Below are 19,849 nucleotides of genomic sequence, written 5' to 3' on the forward strand. Positions count from 1 at the left end.
TTGCACATTTTGTATCCTGGCACTAGAAAACAGATGCTTGTGGCTTCAGCCTATGGGAGCTCTTTGTTCCAATGAATTGGTTTCAGCATAATTTGTCTAATGCTGAGCTCTGTCACTGAGAGCAGTGCAGTTTCAGCTCTCTGGCACAAGAGCAGCTTGGGAAACAGATGCTTTAAGTCAGTGATTTTGTAGCAAAGATTTGGCACTGTCTTTTTTTTTTTTTTTTAAAGTACCATTCTCTTTTTAACAGAGATTCTAGGAAAGTATTCAGCTTCACTTAAAAAAAAAAGCATGTGGGCTCTCCTAGTTTATTTAAAGTCAGTATGTCCTCCACCTACACACTTTTTCAAATCTGGGTTTTTTTATGTTTTTTTTGTTTGTTTTGCTGTTTTTGTTCAGAAATATTTAATTTCTAAACTTACTAGGATAGATTTCTAAATACTTATTACCAATAGGTATCCTCTTCCTATGTTGCTTCTTTTATTCTATGAAATATTTTGGCCTATCCAGAAAATATAATTATAATGTAATAGAAATTCTCAACCATTAAGAAATTTCATAAAAACTGTTTTTCATTACACATAAAAAATAACTCAGTTTGGAGAAAAAACTAATTCTACTTGCATATTTTAGTCATAGGCCTTCCAAAATATTTCCAAATTCCAGATTTAATGAAGACTGAATTATGGATATACCCAGGAAGGAACCTTTATGTCTCCGGAAATATAAGGTTTCCAGGTTTTCTTCCCTAATTCTTAAAATAGAGAAAAATCTCCCGGATTTTACATGTCAGACAAGTGTCACAAACTCAGTTTCCTAGTGTCTGAATACTCCACAAGCCATAAAAACTAATACAATGTTGGTTTCTCCTTTTGCTAAAAAAACATGTTTTGCCACAAGAAAAAGATGCCGGCGTAATTTGTTAAGATGTTCTAGAGATATTCTAATTCCAAAAGTTACCATATTTGCATTTGAAAATAAAAGCACTGTTTTATTAGCTTAGATTCTTGTCACTAAGCAAAACATATGTAATCTGACCAGAAAGGCAACTGGAAAATGTCACCATTGACCTTATTATTATGAACAGTATTGGGACACTCCTTGGGGTAAAACCAACCTGAAAGCCTAGTTAGAATTCCCACAGAAAGGATTCACTCAACCAGGACTATTGATTCAGTGACAGTTTCCCCTTAAGTCAGAGATATGGCATCCTTACATGTAGCTGTGTTGCAAAATGTTTTTGATCTAAGCCCTTAAATAACTCTCTATGATATGGAATAAAACTTCCCTTTGTCAAATTATCATTTAAATAAATTTGTTTAAGACTATTCTGAACTATTGCGTGATTTCCTATCAGAAAATGAGGTGTAAGTCCCAGTCTAAAATAAAAGGAAAAGGAAAATATAAAATCCACATATCTAAGAAATAGTAATACTGGAATATATTGAAATATGGGATCTGTAACAAATAGTTTTAATACAACAACTCCACTAATATTCAAATTTCAAAATCTGAACAGACATAAAATTAATCAACACCACAGCTGAACCTCAGGATTCATTTTTAGAAAACTGCAAGAGAAGAATATATTAACATAAGACTGAAGGACTTATACTTGGTTATGAGAAAAAGGAGAAGGAAGGGTATTGGTCCCAACTGTACAGACTACGATCATTTTAAATACTGGTTGCAAACAGAATCTTAAATGGATCTGAGTTGTACTAGTGTTGATCAACTGCTGGTTTTTTATATTTATATGCTTTATATACAAGGTAGACTAGATCAGCTTAGAAAGAGATGTGTACACAGAACCAATGAAACCAAGAGCAAGGGTAGGTTTTTTATTCATTTTTTTCAAAGGTTGGCCGTGACAAGTCTCCACAACAACATCACATTTCAACTGGTTAAACCTGATTGAGAAAACACACAGTTCCTTGCCAGTCTGTGATGTTCATTTTGGAGTAAAAGCAAAACTGGAGAATGATTTCTGGCACATTTAAAGTAAAAAGAAAAAGTACACTACTTAAAAGAGGCACTAAGTCCTCATTTCTAAATTAATTTTAATAAGACATAAGCCTGCTCTAAAAGTAAAATGTCTATTTTACTCTAAATAATAGAATCAGATGACAATATTCTAAATGTCCCTCATATCCTCATAGCATTAACACATTTTATTCTCAGAAATATAAAGTTGGTAATTCTAAAACCTTAAAAAAAATCAAATAGTCAAAAAATTTTTATACAAAGCACAATCACATTAACATATAATTAAGCAAAGACCCCCAAAACCCCACACAAATACAGATTGACTTCTGTTATAAGATCAGTACCTTTTCCTGGACAAAGCTGGTGTACCCCAGGGAGAGGGGAGAGAAGACTCACTTGTCAGGCAAGGAGGGATCTGTTCTGCACGACTACAGACACAAAACAGACAGGGTGGTTTTGAGAGGTTAGAAGAGAACACCAGGTTGGCGGCTGGTTAGTTTCACAAGAAATACCAGTAAAAGTGTACTAAGGAACATCTTCCATACTCAGCGGGAACAAGAAACAAGACCACAACACATGCACTGAGGGGAACAGAAAAGCATGCTCAAGGCAGATGCTTATTTATTAATGTTAACACTTAGTATGTTTGTTAAACAGAGGGCCATAAGCCCTGTTTTCGACAAAGAAAACTAAAAATGAGGTCTACTAATTAGGATAAGTAGAAAAGGGAAAAGAAGTTGAATCTAAATATAAAAATTTCAAACAGCTGATTCCTTGAATATTACACCATACTATGTTTCTTCTAACAGTATATGTGCATTTTTATTTTCAAGATATTAAAAATGGGAAAACAATTTTTCTTACATCACTGTATTCTCTTATCTAAATGGTAGTAAGGTCTAAGAAATATCATCAAGAAACAAGAAACATCTCAGTAGGTATTTCAAAGTAGATTACCTAACGGTAAAGGATATAAAAGTTATTAGAAGCTCTAGCCAAGTAGAGTTACTTGTGTTACATATGGGGGTAATATAGAAACAATTCAGTTATTTTATGAAATAAAACTACAGCAATTATTTAAAGTGATAATGCTTGAGACAGATTATTACCATGCACACTCTTACATTATGTTCAAAGTTGAGAAAACACCTTAAGAACTGAAAATAAATGATTTAGGTAAAGTGGTACTCCTATGATCTGCCTTCCAAGTCTGGAATTCCTTCATCATAGATTTTATCACAGTATATTGTAATCGTTTCTGTGTCTGTATTTAAGCTAACGGATGGCCATGTCTAAAGTAGTCTTGTGCTTGAACCTCAAGACTAGCACAATAACATGGCACACAGCAGGTGTTCATTAAGTATTTGTTTAATGAAGGAATGAGTAAACAAGCCTGATAGACTCTTGAACTACCAATGTCTCTTATGGATCTATATTCTTTTCCAAGGATTATGAAATGTTGAGAATAATTATGAATGCTGAAAATATATCATCTGTCTGGAAATACATATAATCATAACCATGCTCTCCTACTGATAATATATATCAATTAAGTCTATACCTAATGTTGAAAATAGACGAAAAAGGGAACAACAGTAAATACCACCATTAAAGTAAACTTTATAGAAACTTTCATTAAGTGTATCGAGAGCTAACTGACCCTAGATTTACAAATAATACACAAATATTCATATTGAAAACCTTAACATCAGAGCAACAGTAATATTCACAAATAAGTAACAGGTAAGTAAATAAAAGAAAGGATTCATTTTCATTCTCTTTCAGGTTAACTTATAATTCAAGTTTTAATGCTGAAGTCATACAGAATACCCTTTAATTCAGAGCAAAGCCATACCTGTCAAAAGAATCTGTGGCTACTTTGTAGAGATAAATAAAGAGTTTACTGCAGTGCCGTAAAGTGGGTGACACTGTGTCCATCGAGATTACATCTTCCTCCAAAAGTCTTTGAAACGGCTGTGTGTTTGAGGGGAAGACATTCATGGGGCTTATTTTTCTTAGGTCTGAGAAGCAGCCAAGAAATCGAACGGCATCTGCCAACTTCTCATACTGAATCTCTGTTTTGAAGAAATGAGAGTTGGCTGGCTCATAGCGCATTGCTGCAGTCAATGTGCAGAACACAGTGTGGAGTAGTTCAAACACATGATTCTGGTTCACTTTCTCCCAGCCATTCTTGGGTGGTGAGCTCAAAGATCTTTCCATAGCAACAAGCAAGGACGTAATGTACACAAATCCTCCAACTTTCCTGAAAACTGTTCTTGAACGATGGCTTTCTCGAAGGACTGACAGGAGGGCCTACAGGGGATGAGAAAACAAAGGGTTTCCCTTATAATTCAAATTAAAACAATGTACATGAATGTCAAGGGAGAATATCATTTCTGTGAGTATCTGAAAGGAATGTTTCTGTAATTTTCCCATTAAGCAGCCCTATGAAGCATATCAGATATTTTAGTAATTAAAAAATGACACATTACACAAAAATAGGCATATAGATCAATGGAACAGAACAGACAGCCCAGAAATAAATCCATGCTTATATGGTCAATTAATCTATGACAAAGGAGACAAGAATATACAATGGGGAAAATGGACAATGTCCACAAATGGTGCTGGGAAAAATGGACAGCTAAAACTGGAAAGATTTAACTGGACTGGTTTCTTACATCATACACAAAAATAAACTCAAAATAGATTAAAGACCTAATTTTGAGACCTGAAACCATAAAACTCCTGAAAAAAACAAAAAACAAAACACAGTAATTTCTTTGACATGAGCTATATAAATATTTTTCTAGATATGTCTCTTGAGACAAGGGAAACAAAAGTTAAATTAAACCATGGGAACTATACCAAAGTAAAAACTTTTGCACAGCAAAAAGACAGCCTACTGAATGGGAGGAGATATTTGAAAATGACTTATCAGATAAGAGGTTAACATCCAAAATACATAAAGTTACATATTCAATACCAAAAAAAATACAATTTAAAAATGGGCAGGAGACATAAGCAGTTTTCCAAAGAAGATATACAGATGGCCAACAGACACATGAAATACTCCACATCACTTATCCAGGGAAATACCAATCAAAACAATAATAAAATATCATCACACACCTGTCAGAATGGCTAAAATCAAAAACACAAAAAACAACTGTTGGCAAGGATGTGGAGAAAAAGGAAACCCTTTGTGCACTCTTTGTAGGCATGCAAATTGGTATAGCCACTGTAGAAAACAGTATGGAGGTTCTTCAAAAAATTAAAAATAGAACTACCATATGATCCAATAATTCCACTCCTGGATATTTATGAAAAGAAAACAGAAACTCTAATTCAAAAAGATGCATGCACCCCTGCTTATTGAAGCATTAATTACAATAGTCAAGGTACGGAAGCAATCCAAGTGCCTATCTATAGGCAAATGGATAAATAAAATGTGTGTATATATAATGGAATATTACTTAGTCATAAAAAAGAACTAGATTTTTTCCAATTGCAACAATATGGATGGATATAGAGGGCATAATGTTAGTGAAATAGGTTATAGAAATACAAATGCTGTCACTTATGCATGGAATTTAAGAGACAAAACAAACAAAAAAAGAAACAAAACAAACAAGAAAAAAAAGGAGACAAACAGAGTCCAATAGAACAAACTGGTGGTTGTCAAGGGGAAATGGATGAGGGGATGGGTGATACAGGTGACAGAGATTAAGAGTACACTTATCGACATTAAAGGCATTCAAATTGGCAAAGAAGAAGTCAAACTCTCCCTCTTCGCAGATGACATGATACTCTACATAGAAAACCCAAAAGCCTCCACCCCAAGATTGCTAGAACTCATACAGCAATTTGGTAGCGTGGCAGGATACAAAATGAATGCCCAGAAATCAATGGCATTTCTATACACTAACAATGAGACTGAAGAAAGAGAAATTAAGGAGTCAATCCCATTTACAATTGCACCCAAAAGCATAAGATACCTAGGAATAAACCTAACCAAAGAGGTAAAAGATCTATACCCTAAAAACTATAGAACACTTCTGAAAGAAATTGAGGAAGACACAAAGAGATGGAAAAATATTCCATGCTCATGGATTGGCAGAATTAATATTGTAAAAATGTCAATGTTACCCAGGGCAATTTATACGTTTAATGCAATCCCTATCAAAATACCATGGACTTTCTTCAGAGAGTTAGAACAAATTATTTTAAGATTTGTGTGGAGTCAGAAAAGACCCCGAATAGCCAGGGGAATTTTAAAAAAGAAAACCATAGCTGGGAGCATCACAATGCCAGATTTCAGGTTGTACTACAAAGCTGTGGTCATCAAGACAGTGTGGTACTGGCACAAAAACAGACACATAGATCAATGGAACAGAATAGAGAACCCAGAAGTGGACCCTGAAATGTACGGTCATCTAATATTCGATAAAGGAGGAAAGACTATCCACTGGAAGAAAGACAGTCTCTTCAATAAATGGTGCTGGGAAAATTGGACATCCACATGCAGAAGAATGAAACTGGACCACTCTCTTTCACCATACCCCAAGATAAACTCAAAATGGATGAGAGATCTAAATGTGAGACAAGATTCCATCAAAATCCTAGAGGAGAACACAGGCAACACCCTTTTTGAACTTGGCCACAGTAACTTCTTGCAAGATACATCCACAAAGGCAAAAGAAACAAAAGCAAAAATGAACTATTGGGACTTCATCAAGATAAGAAGCTTTTGCACAGCAAAGGATACAGTCAACAAAACTAAAAGACAACCTACAGAATGGGAGAAGATATTTGCAAATGACATATCAGATAAAGGGCTAGTTTCCAAGATCTATAAAGAACTTCTTAAACTCAACACCAAAGAAACAAACATTCCAATCATGAAATGGGCAAAAGACATGAAGAGAAATCTCACAGAGGAAGACATGGACATGGCCAACAAGCACATGAGAAAATGCTCTGCATCACTTGCCATCAGGGAAATACAAATCACAACCACAATGAGATACCACCTCACACCAGTGAGAATGGGGAAAATTAACAAGGCAGGAAACAACAAATGTTGGAGAGGATGCGGAGAAAAGGGAACCCTCTTACACTGTTGGTGGGAATGTGAACTGGTGCAGCCACTCTGGAAAACTGTGTGGAGGTTCCTCAAAGAGTTAAAAATAGACCTGCCCTACGCCCCAGCAATTGCACTGTTGGGGATTTACCCCAAAGATTCAGATGCAATGAAACGTCGGGACACCTGCACCCCGATCTTTCTAGCAGCAATGGCCACAATAGCCAAACTGTGGAAGAAGCCTCGGTGTCCATCGAAAGATGAATGGATAAAGAAGATGTGGTTTATGTATACAATGGAATATTACTCAGCAATTAGAAACGACAAATACCCACCATTTGCTTCAACGTGGATGGAACTGGAGGGTATTATGCTGAGTGAAATAAGTCAATCGGAGAAGGACAAACAGTGTATGTTCTCATTCATTTGGGGAATATGAATAATAGTGAAAGGGAATATAAAGGAAGGGAAAAGAAATGTTGGGAAATATCAGGAAGGGAGACAGAACATAAAGACTCCTAACTCTGGGAAACGAACTAGGGGTGGTGGAAGGGGAGGAGGGCGGGTGTTGGAGGGGAATGGGTGACGGGCACTGAGGTGGACACTTGATGGGATGAGCACTGGGTGTTTTTCTGTATGTTGGTAAATTGAACACCAATAAAAATTAATTTAAAAAAAAAAAAGAGTACACTTATCATGATGAACACTGAGAAATGTATATAACTGAATAATTATACTATACATTTGAAACTAATAACACTGTATATTAATTTATACTTCAATTAAAAGATGTTACATTAGAGGCAGAAGATCAGTGTTAGGAAACACTGCCACATACTTCTTGGTAGATTAAGGCTATACCCAAAAGCTGATGGAAAAGCTTTTCCTTTGTCTTTGATGGATACCAATGAATTCAGTGATTTTTACAAAGTAATTATATTAAATGAGTAAAATAAATATTCTAGTATAATTTTTATACTACTATGAACACTTATGACTGTGTATGTATACAAACTGATTTATTCTAGGAAAGATCAGAAGTCAGGGGAGCCAAGACCTAAAAGTATTTGAATTCATACAAAACAACCATATCCTGATGCTTTGGAAAGAGGAGTATCTTCAGGGGACTTATAGGCATTCTCTCTTGTAAAGTCAACATAGTCTGATGGCTGAAGGCATGTTCTTGCCCAGAATAGCTAGAAGTCCTATGAAATAAAACCTGAAGGTCAAACAAGTAAAACAGTCTTTCAGAACTATCAGTTATTTTCTGAACTATCATACTTACTTTTAACTTAGTTTATTATTAAAAATAACACATTATAGAATTACCTAACATTGTATGGGCCCTTACTTTGGATACTTCTTCAAATTATATATCATCTTAGTTAAATCTCTCCATAATCCTATGTATTACTCCCACATGGTAGTTAAACGCAGTTCAACATGGTTAATTAACTTGCCAAAGATTGTATGGCTTACACAATGGCAATGGGAAGATATATACCTAAGCACAATGATGTACCTACTCGTGCACTTAACTACAACACTACTGCCCCAAACAGCAACCTGAAATTTTTGCTGACACATGCGCTGCTTTTCCTTCTGTTTCAGCTACTGGAACAACATGGTATCTAATGTTACTTAAGACATCATGTGTAATGTTCCCAATCATTACATTTGAAAAGGCCATTTTATTAAAATACCTCATATTACTAATGGTACATGAAGAAGGGAAAGGCCAAATGTTAATAAATATAATTACCCTTTTGAAATATACTGCTTCAGAAATTGAGATATTATACACAGAATGCCTTATTTTTTAAAAAAAATATGCAATCTGTATAAATAAAAATCTAAACTCCAATGCATTCCTTCCATTATTCTGCCAATAATTTTCATTTTAATAGGATTTAATAGTACAGTTTCCCTATCTTGTCAAATTTAATAAACTGTATTTATACTTGCAATATCAACTTTTTTCTTCTTTTTAAACATTTTATCACCTAGCCTGGAGATTAAATGCAAGGGCTAGAATTAGAATGCTTGGGTTGAAATTCTGAACCCGATGTTATATTTTTGGAATTTTATGTGCCAGTTGTTAAAACACAGGCATGATTAAAAATTAAGTTCTATAAATCTACAACTAAATAAATTATGTAAAAAACAAAAACAGTAAATACAGAAACTCATCACTTCCTAGTTATTTTATGTATTTTACTATTACCTATACTCTTAAGATACTACATAACAGGGTGCTATCATCCATCTCTTTTCCAAACCACATCCAGAAACACATTAGCTGCCTGAAATAGGTCATAGTGGCAGTATTTACACCATGGAAATCAGTAAGTACAACACATGAGGACCTCTCTCCTGCCCTCCTCCAGTCGGAGAGTCAGTTATTACCATTACAGAATAACAATGAGTTAATACTACAGGTCAGCTCATTACCTCTCGTTGGCTTTATCTAACAATGTTTTACAAATCCAATTAAAAAGGTATTTTTAATCAAGAAAGAAGGAAAATGTATGTTAAAAAAGCTGGCACCTTAAAATCTCTGGAAGGCACTTGTTTTTTTTGTTTTCCTGAACATTACTTTCAAATATACAAGTATTCCCTAATATTGATAGGCTATAGATTTCCCTCTCATCTGTGAGATAAGTTGTGGTCAGATTATGTTTTAAAATAAAATGTATATTCAAAATTATACACAATCAAAACAGGATGAAATATACAATAGTATAAAGAATAAAAACTTCTTACTGATGAGAAAATCACTGAAAAAAGCAAAAGTTAATAAAACAAAATATGAGATTCTAGAAAGCAGCTATATTTGCTGTGATATCTGTGCCAAGGATGGGGCGAGGGGGCAAGGGGTGGATATCAGAGGGGAAGGAAATGGCTCCCTTGAGGGCTTTGGAGACTGGAAAAGATACTAGCTTTTCTTCTACTATTATGATTTTGACATAATCTTAGACTTGAAGAAAAACTGCAAGAATAGCTTATGATCATTTTAAGTCACTTAAAAATAACCACATATTTTAATGGTACGAGAGTAGTAACAACACACTTATTAAATTTACCCTTAAAATGTCAGTCTTCAACTGCAATTCTGTTGGTGGGGCTGAATGCATTAAGCCCAGGAGAGTGCCCATGTCATCCTCCCCATTTGGAGAAAGCACCAACTGCTGGATAATCATCAGGGCATGCTGCCGGCACTGTGGGTACTTCACTATATTATGTGCACATCTCGCACCTCCAAATTCTCGGAAAATTCCTTGAAAGAGAAAAAAGAACAACATGGGTTAACTTAAAACATTCTAAGACAATTCAGATAGAATAAAATTTTATCTTCTTGTAGAAAGGATAACTCAAAAGAATGCAAATAAAACCCACCCAGGCATTTCACCTTTTAAATCAGCACACAAACTGCACTGTAGGATGTCGGCAAAGGCATAAACAAATTCTCTCTTGATTTCCTTAATGAAAGATTAATGCCCTAATATGTCCACCATGTTCAAATTCTACAAATCTAGAACATTCAGAAATTTCACAGGTAGGTACTAAGAGATTCAATATTTTTATGTAAAGGCTTTTAGCTTAACAATATTGAAAATTAAATTATGTAAAAAGCTTTCAGGTGAACAACAACCCATAAATGAGGTTAAATTGAATAAGGCATCCAAAGTAGTAGCAAAAAAGGAGTGGAATAAATATTCTTTAATGAGAAAAATTATAAGGAACTAAACTTTTTGGTGAAATAGAGAACACAAACAAACAAACAAAAAGACAAACTCTATAATAAAAAGCATCAGTCCCTGTACCACTCCAAAGACTTTCATAGACTGACTTATTTAATCTTCATGCTGTACTGTACAGATGAGGAAATGAGACACAGAGAAGTTTGGTAACATGGCCAAGGTCATCCAGCTAACAAATGACAGAGCAGGACTGATACCTACATGGACCAACTTTAAAGCTTTAGACTTTTAGAGTACCTTGTATATGTCACTATTACAATAGTCTATATCAAACAGTTTAGTGTTATATGTTTGTATGTTTGGTCCCCCATTAAACTTAGGATTTTCTTCTAGGCTGTATTTCTTTCTTTTTTTTTTTTTTTTTAAAGATTTTTATTTATTTATGAGAGAGAGAGAGAGAGAGAGAGAGAGAGGCAGAGACACAGGCAGAGGGAGAAGCAGGCTCCATGCCGGGAGCCCGACGCGGGACTCGATCCCGGGACTCCAGGATCGCGCCCCGGGCCAAAGGCAGGCACGAAACCGCTGAGCCAACCAGGGATCCCCTTCTAGGCTGTATTTCAATAAATATTTCCTGAGTGAAAAGATGTCAGTGTATTTTGCTCTAGTGGCTACTGTCCTCTCTATGTAATGACTTTTTATTTGCAAACTTTAAGAATTATATGATTCTCAAATGAGTGTAAGTCCGGTGCTGAGATTTAGCACATGGAAAGCCATGTGTACTTATTAACTGTGGCCAGTTAGTGCCCATTACATAATCATAATGGCTAATATTTTCTGAACACTTACTATGAGCAAAGCATTGTCCAAGTGCCCAAGATCACACACTTAAGTAACATCTTTCTTAATAAGGAAAGATAGTCAGTAAGAAAAGAACTTTGTGAAAATGTATGGCACTCTGGGAGATGTGTTAAGTGACTTGTAGTCACACAGAGTAAGCTCTCCACTCTCCTCCAATAGTCCAATAGAACTATTCAGTCCCTCTTGAATAATACCAGGTCATGTCATCAAAAGATAATCTGCCAAAGAAATTCTTGATAGTACAAGAATTTATCCTTCTAAGGATAAATCCTTCTAAGACAACTAAACCTAGCTTAGTTAGTGGAAATGAGGAGATTATGCTTTATACCACAGTCAAAATGTTAACAGCATACCCATTAAACTTCACCATACTTATTATTTAAACGACCTACTAAATTCATTCAATTCTGTCTTGGCATTTGCCAAAACTATATTTAAGTAATGATATATAATTACATGTTGACATCTTTTCCATTAGGTTATAATTCCTTCAGGGCAAGAATGATCTGTTTCTCTAACATCTAGCATGGTGCCTAGGACACACAATATATTTTAAATATGTTGAATACTGAGTTCCTTTGCATTTAGGCAAATAGGCAATGCATTTGTTCACTAGTTCATTTTTTCGTTTGTTCATTCTTTCATTCATCTGTGGCTTCCTGTAACACTTAAAATACAATTTATGTTCCTTGGCAGGGCCTAAAAGGTTCTATATGATCTGAGCCCAGGCTACTCATCTCAATTCACCTCCCCATTACTTACTCTTCTCAAATTATATTGACATTGTTGCCTGAGATGTTTCTGATGTTAGCTAAAATGTCAAGTGATCCTTTTTTTAAGAGCAAGGGTGATATTTTACAAATACAAATGGACTATTAATGACAGAAAAGGACTGAAGAGAAGTTGAAACCAAAGATAAAGATTTAATAAATCCAATTTACCTGGGAGAGGCAAGTTTTAATACAGAATAATTTTTCAATAATTCCTTAAAGTGTAATACTCTAACCTGAATTACTAACAATTAAGAAAATCACCAAAGGAAGCAGATATTTTAGAAAATATTTAAGCAAAGTCATTCGACCAGAAATCTGTATTATGTAAATCTAAAAATAGAAAAAGACCACTTCAAAAACAAGGCACACTACAAAAAGCAATAAAATATTAGAACATATTATGAAATAATAAAATAATGTTATATATTTTGTAAATAAACTTATAAACGTCAAAAGTATTGTATTTCTAGATATGACAGTACCATCACTGAATCAACAGTTTTTTCTGTAAGTGACAAGAACATCTCAGAAGCAAGAGTCATTAGAGAAGACAAAACCAGACATAATGCTACCCCAAAGAATTTGCGAGTAGCCTGTGTAGTCACCTGCATTTGTGTTTGATCCTTGGAGCAGCACTGTTAAGGTCTCCATAACCAACAAAGCCAGATGTTTTTGGTCTTCAACTGAACTATTATTTCTTGAGTCCCCTAGAAAAAAAAGATGAAAGGTTCAAAGAACAAAAGCTATAAGCTTACCTTTTTTTTCTTGATTAGGTTTTGTTTTAATAATTTATTATTTCTTACTATTCACTTTTACCACTAATACAGCTGATATAATGCAACCTTTCAAAAAGATGTATGTTTCCATCAGCTACCAAAAGTAAGGCCAAAATCAGTGTTTACAGATTTTATTTTGGTGTGGCTAGAAAGTTACAGCAGTCTAACAAATAGGAAAAAGGAAAGGTCAGTGCTGGGTGATGTACTGAAGTGGGGAATCACGATATTACACACCTGAAACTAATATGTTAGCTGAAATTAAAATAGAACTTTAAAAAATAAAAAAAGGGAAGATGCCAAAGTTAAATATATTCTTCTTACAAAGGTTTTCCTAATCAAGGTGAAGGCTAACAGGAGAAAGCTAAGATTTTAAGGCACTATTTATGAATAGTTCTATCTATTCAAACTGCATTAATTCATTAAACATATGTAATAGTTACTAAGTGCCAGATACTACCATTCTTTTATCAGATTTGAAAGGATGAAAAATATCACATTTAAGGTACTTTAAATGATAATACATGTAAATGTACATAACTTGACTAAAAAAGATCTATTTTTTTTTTTTTGCTATCTATAATTAAAAATATTTTGAGGGACCTAAACATCCCAATTGTTTCCAGGATCTTTTAAAATTCCCTCTTAGAAGCAGAAAGTAGCACTTATGAGTCATGTGGACCATAAAGGTTTCCCTCAATTTTTGCCTTAAATTCTTTTCCACTACAATGACATATATCTAGGCGCCTGTCCCCTCCCAATTCTGTAACAGAGGTTGAATGGACAAGTTAACTGTGGGAAATATTCACAAGAATATCACCATAATGTACATTAAGTCATTCAAATCAACAGCCAAATAAAAAGCAAAACATGAACAAAACACCCTGCCCAAACGCCTTTGTCAAACAAAAGTGAAATCATAGAAAATGCTTTACCTTGTTCATTTAGTGCCTGAGTTGGATCCTTCAAGAGGGCAGCATATTTGTGCAACAGGTTTACCATGACCTCCAGAAGGCCCACCTCCCTGAACACATCTTTAAATATGTAGTCATGTCGTGTAAACTTAAGGAGCGTCTTCATTGCAATAATGCTACAGTGGTAAGAAGAGCTAGATTTTAAGAGGATGCTAACACTAATGAGTTCTTTACAAGGGATGTAATTTAAGCTAAAAACGACGAACTCCAACATCTCAAAGTATTTGCTTTGTACTTCTGGGAGTTTAGAAATCTTTTCTGCAAACTGTGACAGTGTGTGCTGTGACTCGAGTATGAAGTAATTGGCATTGTCGGCCATGTAAATATTTGTGATGGCATCGAGGATAATTTGGGCAAGGAAGTTGGTTTTTGCTTTTAAAAATGCATTCTGAAGAACTGCAAAGGCTTGGATGTTTCTCACACTGTGACCTAAAATGGAAAACAAGAACACAAAAGTAGGTGCTACATGGTATTTTAATCATGGCAAAGTAGTCTATTTAAACAGATTATAACATTTATCAACTATTTACAAAGAACATATCTTGTTTTCAAAATAAGTTCTGTTTTTCTCCATCTGACTTCGGTCATTTAATTAAAAATAATGTTGATTAAACTTTTAATGCATTATTATGAATATTCCAATTCAAGAATTGTTATATATTGAAACAGTAGGCTGTTTTACAGAGAATAAATCATATTATGTAAGTCTAGCCTTCTGAGTTTGGAAATGTGCAGGGATTTCACTTTTTATTATTTGTAAGATGGACCTTGACTATAAGAACAGTTACGTCTCATTAAAAGACTTTTAACCTGAGCAGTAAAAGGCCAAGGAGAATCAAGAATGCAAGACAGAAAACAGGGGGTTGAAAATTCTCTACATTCCAGTTTCTCTTTGTAATTACCACACTAGAACTTCCATAAATTTTAATTTGAAAATGTATTTTGTTTTCAAGCTAAAAGTGCGATTTCTTTACATATACGTTTTTTAAAGCCATTTATGGCTAACTACTAGCTATGTTCAACATCTGATTTTTTAAGATTTTATTTATTCATGACAGATACAGAGAGAGAGAGGCAAAGACATAGGCAGAGGGAGAAGCAGGCTCCTCGCAGGCAGCCTGATATGGGACTCGATCCCCAAAATGGGATCATGCCCTGAGCCAAAGGCAGATGCTCAACTGCTGAGCCACCCAGGTGTCCCAACATCTGATTTTCAAACATACCAACTGAGAAAAAAAAAACTACATACATGGCTCTTGTGAGGCAAATTAATAAAATTAATTATAAAGAAATTAACACATAAAGTATTTGAAGCACCCAAAACAAGTGTTTGCCTCTAAAAACTGTCTCCAGGTTCACAACTACTAGGAGTATAGGACATTTGCCAGAGTGAGCAAAAATTTAACCTAGTACCAAGAAATTAGCATTAGTCCATCATTTCTTATCCAAAACTAGATTAATAAGATATCTAACAACAGAAAAAAAGAAAAAAGAAAGAAAACCCACTAAAACCAAAAATCAAACTTAACAAAGTCATAGTTAAAAATGGGTAATATTTAAAAAATCAATTGCATTTCTAGAAACTAGCAACAAGAAATCTGAAATGAAATTAAGAAAACAATTCTGTTCACAATAGTATCAAAAAGAATAAACTATTTAAAGGTAAATTTAACAAAAGAATTGAAAATCCTGTGCGATGTACAACACTATAAAACTATACTTGGAGAAAATAAGACCCAAATAAATGGAAAGCTATATATATTCATGGATTGAAAGATTCAATATCATTAAGATGCGAATTGTTCCCAAGTTGATCTACATTTAATGTACTCCCAATCAACTCCTAATCCAAGAAGCTTAGTTTTGTTTTTAAACACTGACATGATTATTAAATATATATGGAGTTCAAAGAATGTAGAATAGCCAAAGTACTTTTGAAAAGAACAAAATCAGACAACTTAAATGACTCTATTTCAAGAGTCGCTTTAGATAGAGAGTTAACACTTTATAGTACAGGCTTAAGGACAGACATATCCATCAATGGAGCAGAACTGAAAAAGAATCACAGATATCTGGTTATACACAGTCTTTTCAACAAAAGGTCATAAATGTCCATACTGGAAGAAAAAAACCTTCTTTTCTACTATATATATAAATTAAAACGTATCACAGACCCTTAAAAAGTTATCAAAATATGAAACTCCTAGAAGAAAGCACAAATCTTAGTGAATTTGGGTTAAAATTTTTCAATTCGAGGTAAAATATACAAAATAATTTTTTTTCAAAATATTTTTAAAATGATAAGTTGGACTTCATAGAAACTAAAAGTTTCCATTCTTCTAAAGATGCTACTAAGAAAAAAGGCAAGTTAAGACCAGGAGAACATACTTACAAAATATGCATAACTTTTAAAAGATTTATCCAGAATATTTAAAAGACTTAAAATCCCAATAAAAAGAGCAATCCTATTGAATACTGGGCACAGAGATCTGAACCAAAGTAGAGATACAGGTGGCAAATAAACACATTAAAAGGTCCCTGAAATCATTTCAAAAAATGCAAATTAAAAACACAACTAGATACTACAACACACTCACTAGAATATCTAAAATTAAAAAGACTAACACTAGCAAGTGTTGCTGAGGATATAAAGCAAACTTTCTCACATTGCTGCTGATGGTAGTGCAAATGGGATAGCTACTTTAGAAAACAGTCTGGCAGTTTCTCATAAAGTTACATATTCATATGACCCAGCATTCTACTGTGTGGTATTTGCCCCAAAGAAATGAAAATACAGGGATCCCTGGGTGGCGCAGCGGTTTAGCGCCTGCCTTTGGCCCAGGGCACGATCCTGGAGACCTGAGATCGAATCCCACGTCGGGCTCCCAGTGCATGGAGCCTGCCTCTCCCTCTGCCTGTGTCTCTGCCTCTCTCTCTCTCTCTCTGTGTGACTATCATAAATAAATAAAAAAAATTAAAAAAACAGAAAAAAAGAAATGAAAATACATGTCCCCACTAAGACTTGTTTCATATAAATGTTCATAGAACCTTTATTCATGATAGTTAAATAAATGCCATCAGTTGATGAGGAGGCAAAGTACAAGAAATCCAAATAATGAAATACTATCCAAAAAAGGAACAAACTTCAGATACATGCAATAACATGGATAAATCATAAAAGTGAAAGAAACTGGATACAAGAAATTATATACTATATGATTCCAGTTTATGAAATTCTAGAAAGGCTGAAACCAAAGAAGATCAATGGTTGCCAGGGCAAGCGGGTAAGGAAGCGGGGATTGCAAAGGGAAACAAATTTTTAGAAGGATTGGAATATCCCATATTATGATTACAGTGGTGATTACACAAGTACATATACTTATGAAAACTCATCAAATTCAACACTTAAATCAATAGATCTGAATATATGCAAATGATGTCTCAATATTGTCGACCAGGAAAAAAAAAAAGACATTCCATATTCTCTGTATGTGAAACAGAGCTATCTCCTTTAGTCTGCACAATAACTCTACAACGGAGGCTATGGGAAACATATTTTTGGACTTATAGATGAAACTGAAAATGATCTAGCTGATCCATTCACTTTATAGACTATTATGACATCAACTATTCTGAAGAAGAAAGGGATGATTTAGAAAGGTTGAATGACTCATGGTCACCTGAATTCTGACTCTGGGGGCACTGTCCTTTTAGTTAACTGCACTTTCGTAGACATCAAGTCACTAGATTCTCCCAGTAACCCCAGGATATGTGGTTATCTCTGTTACAGATGAGACAATATAAGGAAAACATATGAGGAAGGTTAACTGTGCTGCATTAATTCTCTCATTACAAAATTATGCTATTATAACTAGCTATTATGCCAGTATCATGATTAGATCGATTAACCAAATAAAACAATGAAGTTTAAAATAAGACATATGCTGTGAGCTATTTTTAAATTAACTCAAAGAAATAGTTAATTGTGGAATATTCAAGCTGCAGTCTATAAATTAGAAGTTTTTTGAGACTCTTATTTTTTTCTTAGTGTTAAATAAAGTGAAATCTTGAACTTCTCGGTAAGATATGCCTGGAATTCTAGTTATTGCATAGACACTCACTTGAAAAGTTCTATATACCTACACAATGAGGGTACAATTTACTATAGGAAATCTGACAACTCCAATCTAAGTCATGACTTTTTTTTTTTTAAAGATTTTATTTATTTATTGATGAGACACACAGAGAGAAAGAGAGGTAGAGACACAGGCAGAGGGAGAAGCAGGCTCCATGCAGGGAGCCCGACATGGGACTCGATCCCAGATCTTCAGGATCAGGCCCTGGGCTGAAGACGGCACTAAACCACTGAGCCACCCAGGCTGCCCTAAGTTATGACTTTTGAATATAATTTTCTCCAGTAAATTAAATTGAGGATTTCTAGTAAATCCATTTCTCTTCACTGAAGAAAAAGATTTATAACTGCTGACTTCTATGTAATAAAAATACATAGATAACATACTGTGATACTTAAATAACCAGACATGTTGATATTTTCTGGCTAGTTAAATTTAAATTTTATATGCAAATATCGTAACTACCAAATATGTGGTAAGTGATAATCATAGGAAAGAAACTTGAAGAGGCCTTCTGGCTCAGATCTTTCAGAACAGTTATTATGCAGTTAAAAAAATTAAACAGTAAAAGTTGCTTGCACTCTTACATAACTAAATGTTACTAACTAAACGAGTTTTCTTGGTAAAAAAATCACTAGATGAAGAGTCAAAGTTAGGAAATGTGAACTATAAAATTTATTCTCCAGCCTGAAAGAAATAATATAACGTCTTTGCAGGTCACCTGGGTGGCTCAGTTGGTTAAGCATCCAATTTTGGCTCAGGTCATGACATCAAGGTTGTGAGATCCAGCCCCTGGTCAGGCTCCATGCTAGGTGTGGAGCATACTTAAGATTCCCTCCCTTTGCCTCTCTCTGCTCTTCTCTTTCTCTCTCAAAAATAAAAAGTCTTTGTACCTATTTTTTAAAATATAAGCATTTTTACCTCTGCTTTCTATTTATATCTTATATAGAGATAAGCATGGTGATCAGCAAGTGAATCAAGTTCCAACCACATAACTGGAAACGCATTAGCAGCCAACATTCAAAAAGAGGATGTTTAGGTTATTAAGCTGTTTGAATATTATAAGATGAAATACTAAAATGTAAATTTCATAAGCTGATTCTTACAGTATTTTCATAATATAAATTGTTTTCAAGTATTAGATCTGGTAAGGTTGTCACTCAAGAATTTACACCATAAATAAAGCATAAACTCTGATGAAAAATAGCCTATTATCTTTCTACATATAACAAGGAGTACTCAAAGTTAAATTTATTTATTTACTAATTAATTGTTTCTACATCTTTGAGTGGTCCAGAATAGGGAAAAAAAACAAAAACAAAACTCACCTTTCCCTGCAGGCTGAGGTACTGCAAATCCAGGCAATAAAAAGGGTGCTCCTGTGGTAATACCAGCTGGTTTTAGTTCATTGACACCATATGTTGTTAGGGAAGTTATCAGATTAACCAGATCTTTCAAGGCATCTTTGGATTCTGCTTCTTTTGCTTGTTCCAATCTAGGAAAAGTATGGTTTAGTAAATATTTTTTTCTCTTTTGCTGTATATTCAAATTTAATATAGAAATTTTCA

At 34.3% G+C, this 19,849-nt stretch overlaps 1 protein-coding gene across 9 annotated transcripts in view; it reads right to left on the reverse strand.

Annotated features, from left to right (window-relative positions):
• The window catches only part of WDFY3 (WD repeat and FYVE domain containing 3), a 271,593-nt gene that overhangs the window by 122,493 nt on the left and 129,251 nt on the right, over positions 1-19,849 (reverse strand). For 8 of the 9 annotated variants that reach the window (XM_041759517.1, XM_041759516.1, XM_041759518.1 and 5 more), the window contains 6 exons: positions 19,610-19,776; positions 14,110-14,577; positions 13,007-13,108; positions 10,153-10,346; positions 3,842-4,299; positions 2,331-2,414 (listed from right to left, as the gene is read on the reverse strand). In XM_041759517.1, coding sequence (XP_041615451.1) covers positions 2,331-2,414; positions 3,842-4,299; positions 10,153-10,346; positions 13,007-13,108; positions 14,110-14,577; positions 19,610-19,776 — 1,473 coding nt within the window. The remainder of the gene's footprint in view (positions 1-2,330; positions 2,415-3,841; positions 4,300-10,152; positions 10,347-13,006; positions 13,109-14,109; positions 14,578-19,609; positions 19,777-19,849) is intronic. The other variant, XM_041759514.1, reaches the window with a different exon arrangement.

The sequence above is a fragment of the Vulpes lagopus genome, chromosome 6, assembly GCF_018345385.1.
Source record: "Vulpes lagopus strain Blue_001 chromosome 6, ASM1834538v1, whole genome shotgun sequence".
NCBI classification, from domain to species: Eukaryota; Metazoa; Chordata; class Mammalia; order Carnivora; family Canidae; genus Vulpes; species Vulpes lagopus.